We start from the raw sequence: 10401 nt of genomic DNA on the forward strand, positions 1-10401 counted from the left end.
TCAGGCAACACTGCTTGAGAGCAGTGGTTCTCAAACCTAACTACTTAGGCAGCTTAAAAAAAAAGCCTCTGGTTCCCATCTCAAATTAACATGATCAGAATTTCTGGTGGCAGGGTCCAGGCATCAGTATTTTTAAGCTTTCCAGGACATCTAGGTTTGAGAATCACTTCTCTCAGGCAATACTCTAACACTCCCTGGTGGCTTAGCTGGTAAAGAATCCACCTGAAATGCAGGAGACCCAGGTTCGATCCCTGGGTTGGGAAGATGCCCTGGAGAAGGGAATGGCAACCCACTCCAGTATTCTTGCCTGGAGAATCCCATGGACAGAAGAGTCTGGTGGGCTACAGCCCATGGGGTTACAAAGAGTCAGACACGACTAAGTGACTAACTTTCACTTTCTCTCAGACAATACTTTAGTAAAATATTACAACAGGTTTGAAAAAAAAGGCTGTGGGATAATAATATTTTACCTCTAGTATTTTCCTAAGATAAAAAATATTAAATTTGAGCAAGTATTTTAAATCAGAACAGTTTAGTAGGAGACATATATTATGTAGAGTCAAACTTAGTACCAGATAATCAAAACTTCAGGGATGGAATAATTCAGTCTCTAGACTTCTACAAGAAATTTACCAATATCCTATTTGAGCCTTTACAGCATGTAGAATTCACTCTGGTAACTGGTTCACAACAGACTATGATATGCAGACGGGATGCAAATTATCAGGTGAAGTAAGCAAAGATATGAGTGAGTGTTAGTCGCTCAGTCATGTCCGACTGCGATCTCATAAACTGTAGCTCACCAGGCTTCTCTGTCCGTGGAATTCTCCAGGCAAGAATACTGGAGTTGGCTGCTAGTCCCTTCTCCAGGGGATCTTCCCAACCCAGAGATAGAACCTAGGTCTCTTGCATTGTGGACAGATTCTTTACCATCTGAGCCACCAGGGAAACCCAAAGTAGAGACGTGAGGGAGCAAGATTTAAGTTTAACTGTGGGAGGATTTAAAATTACAGCCATGAACAGGCTTAATTATTCACCATTCAGTTTGCTTCCGGAAAAGATTCTGCACAGGTGTATTTACTCATATGATCTCCAGGATGGTAACTCTTAATTGTACACCTCAGAGTTTGGAAAATACTGAAAGAGCCAGGTTCAGTTCTGGGTGATGGCACAAGCAGAAGTTGGCAGATTACTGTGCCTCTTGATTTCAGGGAGCTTAGCTTTATTCTTTCAGTGAGGTACATATTTGAGGATAATCCAGTACCAGATGGTGATGTTGGCTGGGAGAGGTTTTCTCACCTACATTTGGCAGCTCCACTCGGAAGTGGTGCTTTCAATGCCTGAGACTTCCAGTCTACACTATTTCACATGATCGTTAGGTGGTAGAGATGCAATGACACATCTCATTAAGGGTCCCGTAACTATGAACATCTGACATCTGTGCTGAAACCGGAACTGGATGCAACCTTCAAGTGGTTATGGATTCAAGTGGCATGTTGCTTTTTCAAAAGCCACTACTGAAATTCATTATATTAACTAGGCTTGTCATTTCTAGGGGCATTTTTGACTTGAAGAAATAGATGATAAATCAAGGGGTGGCTCATTTTAAAGATGACCTTCTCCTAAATGGCCTTCCTCTTTCCCAGAAGTTGGACAATGACTTTAGCTGATGACTTATTCATCATTGAATAGCATTGGTCATAGCTACCCTGATTTGAAAACCTATAATGTGCCCTGGTACTTTGCGTAAAAACTCCACAACAGCCCTCCAAGGCATCCACATTCTGTGGTTGAGGGACCTGGGGCTTTGAGAGGTGAAGAAACTTGCTGAAAACCTAAGACACCTAAGTGACACAGCTGGGTTCCCGCCAGCTGCCTGGCTGCCCAGCAGGGGTTCTATCCATCTTGCTACCAGCCCCTGCAGTACGTACAAGAATAGAATGAACATTCATTTCTATAAACTGCAACAAGCAGCTGTTCATAAAAGTTTTTCCATAGTTTAGTATTTGAACTGAGAAAGAAAAAACAACCGTCTTCAGCCTTCAAGGAGCTTATTATTTCTACAGTCTTTCATCATGTTAAAGAATAACACTCTGATTCTTTATATCCCTTTCTCAGAACCCTTAATTTAAAAAAAAATGTTGCATGATCCCTTTATTGGAGATTTTAATGAAATCAGAAAATAATAAGTAACCCAATCTAAAGGTGTTCATCTTAAATGTGGCCCGGCTCCAGAAATTCATTTTCACCCTATTCCTCATCCCCCTTTCCAATGTCCTAAAGCACAAACCCATTGGGTGTCCCCTCCGTTTCCCCGAGGAAATATTTCATTTATATAATGTCTCCTTTGTAATCAACGCTGAGAAATGTCACTTTGATTAAACACAATTCTGAATGACTAAGACCACAGTACAATAAATTCTCCAGAGCTATCTTTCAGAACAACTGATTGCTCTCTAGTCTTAATCCTCCAGAGTCTTATTTAATCAAAATGATGTTGCTAATTAAGGATTAAAACCTCCGAACAGAATAAAAAAGAAAGATTTTTCTTTCTCCTTTGGGCAGGTCAAGGAGGCAGAATTTGCTGTAAGAAGTAAAGAGTTCCTTCCACCTTTGGCAAAATAGCATAATTCTCTTTCAACTGGACTTAATCCAAAATAGGCCTGAGTGCTTTGTAATATTAATATAATATGGCAGGAGGGTGGGGAAAAGAAAAGGAAGGAAGAAAGAAAGACAGAAAGAAAAAAGGAAATGTCTCAGATAGCTACATGTAATAATACCTAAATAATATTTATTATAATTTTTTCATTTAATGCTTTAAATATGAGTTCTCTTTAGACATTTTGTCTGATGCTATTTCTGCTTTGCTTTTATCTATCGCTAACACTGGTGGAAAAGGCAATATTTTAGAAAGTGTTGCTAACTCGTTTCACAGAGAAGAGGAAGAAAGACAACATATCTCAGATATATCTGATATCCATCGATGAATGACAACAACAACAAAGTTCTCTACTAAGTGTTGAACTACATTTTCTTAAGATCAAAATTTCCATTCTTTTCTTGAATTTGCATTTGATAATTAAAATTGGTTCTTTAGAAACACATAACACTGTAAAAGAACTCACTGGGAGAGAAAGACTCATAGAAATGTGGTTTGATTTCTATGGACTAGAAATTCTGTCAGGTGCTGGGTGCCGGGGTCCAGCCCCCGGCTGATCCAGGGTATTTGAAGGAGAGACAGCATAGGCGACCTATTTATTTAAATATTTATCAAAGATATAAAGAGTAATAGAATGAGGATAGCTCAGTGAGGAAATTCAGTGGAGAAAAGCGGCTGAAATAAGGATAGCTCAGTAGGAAAATTCAGTGGAGAAAAGAGGCTGAGTAGCTTGGTTTACGCGGAAGACCAATAAAACTTCAAGACAAGAAGTTTGCACCACTTACGTAGGCCGCAGGCGTCCTTCCGTTCTCCCGAAGGAGAGGAGACACTGAGGCCTCCCCGGTCGGATCTTAGAAGCCCAGGCATAATTAGCAAGCATGGTGGGTTCCGCGCTCCAGGTGGAGACTCAGCCAGAATTTGCGAGAGAGAGCGACATGGGGAGACCAAGTTTCAGTGAACAAGGCCCGCACTTTATTTTCCAAAGTAGTTTTTATACCTTAAGTTATGCATAGAGGATAATGGGGGAAGGGGTGGAGTCATGCAAGGACAGCAGTTCCTGATTCTAATTGAAGCCAGGCTTTCAAACTTATCATATGCAAAAGTTCAGGTGATTTACATCATCTTCTGGCCAGGAGGCCTGTTAACATTTTAAGAAACTTATTTTTCTCTAAAGGTGATTATTCCAAAGTCAGGCACCAGCCTCCAAAAAAGCACTGGACAAAGCTGCATTCCTATAGGGCAAAGGTGAGGTGGGCTCAATCAAGAATAGAATTAACTCAAGGGTCCAAGGTTACAAACATTGAGGCTACTACTTACATTTCTATACACCCATTATATCACTCAATACACTGCCAAGGACACAGTAGGTAAGGAGTATGGAGACTTAGCAGCAAACATTGGCCCAATAAGTGAAAAACCGTTCACCAATACAATTTCTAATCAATCTTTTAACTACTCAAAAGAATCTGTGTTTAGACAGTTTAGAACATCTCCTGCCTCTCACAGTTGGGAGGCTCTGAACAATCACATGTGGCCGGAAAAACCTATTCAGGCAGGCTAGAGGATTTCCAAAGGAGTTTGTAGGTTGAAACACTGTCACACCCAGGAATTATTAACTGGAGCTGTAAGCTAACTCTTTTTTCAGAGAGAGGTAGTGGGGGACAGCCCCCCTGTGAAGTCAGAGGTGTTGCTGAGAGCACAAAGCAGAAAGTAGGCAGACTCTGGTTTGGGGGTAGATGCTCAAGAATTTCCAGGGGGGGACTCCTGAGGCTCGATCCCGCCTTTGCGTATGCCGAGCCTCCTTCCTCATGACCTTTGCCATGGGCAGAGCTCCTGCTCCTGGCAGTGATAGAATTCTAGTTGAGCTATTCCAGATCCTGAAAGATGATGCTGTGGAAAGTGCTGCACTCAATATACAATATGCCGGCTCCCGGCAGCTGGGGGTGGAGTGAATGTGAAATAGAGATGTTGGTTGATGTTTTAATGGATATTTAAGAAGTAAAATTCTTCTTCCATCCTTCTCATCTTCTTGCTGAATTTATAATCCCTGCCGAAATTAGTCTATTACAATGTAGACATAACTAAGAAAAACAAGTTATTGATTACTGCTATGTGCCATGTTCTTTACCAGCAATATACATATTATTACTTCTAAGAAAATCCAAGAAGAGGTATTATGATAACCCTTCAGAAATGGTTAAACTAAGAATAAATGACATTACTAAGATCAGGCAATTGTGTAGAGCTGAGATTTCCACCAAGGCCTGTTTGGCTCCAAACCATCTTCTATTCAATACGATACACCATCTCACACTTGTTTATATGGAGGACAAATTCATCAATGTGTTTCAAGAAGGTGCCGTTAAGCTGTTATTGGTCTATACCTGACACATAGGCTCCTGGGACTACTGGCTTAATCATTGTCACAGGTATTATCTCACTGTCACCCAGCCCAATCAATGGCAAAGGCTGAATGACTGCCATCAAAATGGACCCAGAGAGCAAACAATGAGAAATGCACAAAGGGAAAAGGATGTTATAAGCCTGTTTTCTCTCCTAGCTAGCTCTACTTACCAGTTAAAAAGGGATGTTCGTTTCTGGGATCCACACTCCTGAAGGCTGTAGCACCCAATGGACAGACTACAGCTCTGATTCCTCCTGTGCCGAGGCAGACGGCCAGCAGTGCTACATGAAACGGCCTTGTCTGCTCTTTTTTGGGTACGTTGTTAATCAGATGGTGAGTGCCTATGTAGAAATCCTCCAAGGGAAAGGCAGCCACAGATAATAAGGCAGTGCCTGTAGATGCAGAAAAAGAGAAATAAATATGCATAGACCACTGACTCACCAAAGCACACCAGAAATAAAGTTTTTCTTCTGAATGTAGCCTCGTCTTGTGATAGTCTTATTAAAATATTAATCATGGCAATTCTGGAGGCAATATAATTTTCCTAAAAGTAAATATTTCCCTCAATATGTGTTTTTAATGAATCCAGAGTCCTAGTTTATTTTTCCCTCAAACTCAAACCACCTCTCAGAATATATAAACAAATCATGTCCATTTGGGAGGAACTTTTTATTTTGTATTGGAGTATAACCGATTAACAATGTTCTGATAGTTTTAGGTGAATAGCAAAGGGACTCAGCCATACATATACACACACTGCTATGTTTAAAACAGATAATCAACAAGGACCTATTGTATGGCACATGGAACTCTGCTCAGTGTTATGTGGCAGCCCGTATGGGAGAAGGGTTTGGGGGAGAACAAATCAAGTCCATTTAAACAAAATTAAAACAATTCAGAAACACCTGATGTGAGATAATAAAGATGTTTGCACTCCCACCCCTCAGAGAAAACCATCTTTCACAACGATTATTTGTTCCTAATCAATAGAGACAGAAAATGCTATGATCTTAAGCAACTCAGAAGCCTGTTAAAGAAAACTTTTGGGTTTTTTTTTTTTTAACATGAAATGCTTATATTTTTCTTTTTTAAATTTTTTGTTGGAGTGTAGTTACTTTACAATATTGTGTTAGTTTCCACTGTATAGCAAAGTGAATCAGCTCTACGTCTACACATACATATACATATATCCCCTGTTTTTTTTAATTTCCTGATGTCCATCAACAGAGGAACGGATAAAGAACATGCGGTACACAATATACAATGGAGTATTACTCAGCCATAAAAAGGAAGGAAGTTGGGTCATTTGTAGAGGCACGTGTGAACCTAGAGACTATCATACAGGGTGAAGTAAGTCAGAAAGAGAGAAACAAATACCGTATATCAACACATATATGTGGAATCTAGAAAAATGATATAGATGATCTTATCCACAAAGGTGATTGGCATTGATGTATATGTACACTGCTATGTAGTCTGTTACCAAGTAAAAAAGAGTAAATCATGCTTAAATACCTCCTCATCAGAAAATACTCCCTGATACAGAAGAGCCGCCTTGTCACTATCTAGTCTGTCCTGTCCACTCCCCCAGCTTTATTTTTCATCATTGTGCATTACCACCCAACAAAATAGCTATTTCTTGATTTTCTTGTGTCCCATTTGAGAAAGTTAACTTCATAAGAAAAGAGACTGCCTTCTTCTCTGTTACATTCCAGAACCTGGAATAATGCCTAGTAGTCAACAAGAAACATTTGTGGAATGGTAAATGAATATTTGCCATGCAGTGACTTAGTTTATGTTTCACAGAACTGAAGCAGTTTACAAGTTTGAATCACACTCGGATCGATTCGGTGAATGGTACTTGGCCATCAGATAGAAATGTGTGCAGGCTGAGTACCTGCTACCCATCTCTTCCTCATCATCTTCCCTGTCACCCAAAACTGCATTTCTGCTGCACTGGTTGGTTTTGATGAACTACCTTCCTAAGTTCCTCAGCTCAGAACTTGGAGTTAATTTCTGTCCTTCCATCATATTTGTGCCCTTATTTAGTTAATGAGTTTTTTTGTGGTTTTATGTTCTTTCCTGGATTGATACTTCTCCATCACCTAGACCAGCATCCAGAGATTTTCTGTTCTCTCTCTAACCTCTCACTGTGATTGTTTATTGGAAGATTTCCCAAACGTGTTCATCTCATCTTCAGTAACTGCTTTGTGTCTAGAAGACCACCTTGAACTTCACAGTCTAAATTTCTAGACTGTTCATCAACTTGGTCTCTATACCTTATCAAACAAACTTGATATTTTACCAACATTGCTTGCAATCACTTTGCTCCAAAAATTTTAAGGATATATTTCTTTTCTTGCTATGTAAAGTAGCACAGGATAGTGTTAAATTCACTCATTTTTTTTAACAGGTAACCATAGCTCATAACATGGAAATCATGTATTCAAATGCAGTCTTAATTACTATATGACTAATTAAAAGATCATTTTTCATGAAAATGTTTCTCAGTTATTCTACATGAACTTCAAAACACCTTTTTAGCACATTTCATTTTAATTGTGAAGCAAATAAACATCACATTTCACATAGAATTTGTCACAAATTTGGGTTTGTGATAAGAAGGGGGAAAAGGAGGGCATTCTACAGAAGACAGACATTTGAAGAGATAATTAGTATAAAATATAATCAGTGCAATGATAAAGGTATCAGAGCAACTTCTAACACACAGAGACACACATACATACATACACACTTACTAGTATCCCTCAAATTATACAGAGAATAAAATAAATTGAAACAACATTCTAGGCTCATTTATTACACTTTATGCTAAAAACAAGGTGGGAATAATATAAATCAAACATTCTAATAAAAATCCACTAAAATAAGTTGTAAAACAATCCAGTCAGAAGTGGACACTCACCTAGAAAATGCAGAAATAAGCAAATATGGACCAGCTTGTTTCTTCCTAGGCAGACATCAGCAAGCCAACCTGCAAACACCCGGGTAAGGCTTGACGCTCCTATAAAACACAAGTTCAAAATGGCGGCCTGATAATTGCCATAACCAAGCTTGACAGTACAGAAGGGAATCATATTGCAGACGACTTCGAAGAAAGTGAACCTCTCACACAGCTCTACTAGAAGTAAACAGATTCCAACCTGAATTTTTTTCATGGAGTATGAGGAAAACAAATAACCAATATGTCTTATGGTTTTCTCCTTCTCGATGCTGTGATTTAAGGGTTCCCTCTCATCGGTGTTTTTAAAGCCTGTAACAGACATGACTACCCTCTTTGAATACTACTTAAGTTAGTGGTTTGAACTTGGTGATTTTTGCCCCCATCCATCTAATGAAAAAATAAATAAGATCTTTGCTTTGAATTTCACAACTCCATGCTGAAGTTTCATAAGGCTTTTTTTACATGTTAATGTTCATTTTGATGATCCAAGAGAACATGAGAAGAGACATGAGTATTTAAACCATGGTAGCTCAGTGTGGCCAAATCTGATTTGTTTGTCTAATTACTTAGAGGCTAAATTAGGCTTTTCCTCCAAAATTTATATTGAATTACATGAATCCAGTTTCATACATGTGGAAACTCATCTGCCTCACACTGATAAAGGTTTAAATACGGAGGCAGAAGAAGCAGTTTTTCAGGAGAATTTGAGCACTAGATCAAGAAATAATTTGAGCCTAATAATTTCTGATACTTTAATTAAAAGAAGCCAGAACAGTACCTAGAGATAAAGCACGAAAGGAAATCTGTTTGGAGGGGGCAGGATACCTTATCATTATTACATTTCTTGTTATTTTTGGTTGGAATTCTGATAAGAAAGCTAATTAGGTAACAAAAGTGCTAGTACATTTAGGTAACAAGCAGAGTTTGCAAGAAAGTAATTTAAGTGCACTAATGAAAGGAGAAATTTTTAAACAAAAACCGTGTTCCTTTAAGTTGACCCCATGCTTGTAGAACAGCCTCTCAGAGGAAATCAGAATGAAAAGGTGCTATTTGATTCATTATTAGTCAGCAAGAGGGGTACAGCAGCTATCCTACACATGCTTTGGGGAATATCGACTCTGGTATCATCCTGACCCTCCAGCTGGGTGAATGGATGTTAACATTCTATTTTGGAAAGCAGGAGAGCACAAATTAAGCTAAAAAAGCAGCAGTAAAAAGAGAACATTTTAACAGTTAGGAGTTTAGCGGAAGGACATAGGAAGACAAGGGAGTAGAATTATTGGGTCAAAGTCATAATAATTCAAAACATAGGGGGTGAGTACAGAAATGTTATTTTCATATTGGAGTCGAAAGCAGAAGACTGACAAAGACTTTTGACTGTGATTCTTTGACCTGAGAGATTGGGTGCAAAACACTTTGTGTTGGCCTCCTCTAAGGGTCTGATTGGAATGGTGGCTATCTTCACTAGCTCAGCACTGCTTCTCCCGCTTTGGTTAACAATGCCCTGTTTTTCCTTTGTGTGGAGTAATCATGCAATTTCTTATCCAAACTTACACATATTTGTGAGCGAAAGTGATGCTATTTATAGTTATTCCTGAAAAACAGGTACACACTGGGATTGTGTAGGGCAAACCCCAATGTGTGGTCCTCCTACCTTTGAGGAATGACTTCCTTCTGTTCCACGAGATCCTGGTGGGGCTTTCTTCTGGCCAAGGGAGATCAGCACAGGTCTAAGATGGTCGTTTTGCTGTTTCTCCACAAGGAATTTTAGTCATAAGTGGACTGATAAGATTAGACCTGGTGGAAGCCGAGTCTGATGGTACTACCCAATAGGGATTGTCCATGTGCCCCTGATGGAGAGCTTAGGACTGTTCTGGTTCACATTCTTCAGGGGGACATGGTTAGTTTTTCCTTCTGTAAAGGATTCAATTTCTTTTCTTAAGACAAATCTTTATTATATTTGTTACCATACTGCTTCTGTTTCATGCTTTGATTCTTTTGAGTGCCATGTGGGGTCTTAGCTCTCTGACCAGGGCTTAAATCCACACTCTCTGCATTGAAGGCAAAGTCTTAACCACTGGACCACCAAGGAAGTCCCAGGACTCAATTTACAATTAATTTTGGTTTAAATTAGCCCCCTTTGATTTCTGTGGCTTACAAAGAACCCTCAGTGATACTGTTTTTGTTTTTGTTTTTTTCCACCCCAGATGGAAGGGAAAGATCGTCCCCAGCCACTGGTTGATATATTAATACTTAGCCAGTACCTGACAAAGAACTCCTGCAGTGTGATTTCACAAGCAGGGGAGTACCACCTCTTACCGGGGCCTGGCGATGACTGTGTTTGAATTCTTTGGCTCCTGTGTGCATTCTTGC

At 39.4% G+C, this 10401-nt stretch overlaps 1 protein-coding gene across 1 annotated transcript in view; it reads right to left on the bottom strand.

Moving 5' to 3' along the window:
- The window catches only part of SLC15A5 (solute carrier family 15 member 5), a 96691-nt gene extending 88341 nt beyond the window's left edge, over nt 1-8350 (bottom strand). The window contains 3 exon segments of the mRNA XM_006080571.3: nt 5234-5282; nt 5285-5455; nt 7990-8350. Of these exon segments, the coding sequence (XP_006080633.3) occupies nt 5234-5282; nt 5285-5455; nt 7990-8350 (581 nt within the window).
- Nucleotides 8351-10401: the final 2051 nt, after the last annotated feature.

Source organism: Bubalus bubalis, chromosome 4 (assembly GCF_019923935.1).
Source record: "Bubalus bubalis isolate 160015118507 breed Murrah chromosome 4, NDDB_SH_1, whole genome shotgun sequence".
In the NCBI taxonomy this organism is placed as follows: domain Eukaryota; kingdom Metazoa; phylum Chordata; class Mammalia; order Artiodactyla; family Bovidae; genus Bubalus; species Bubalus bubalis.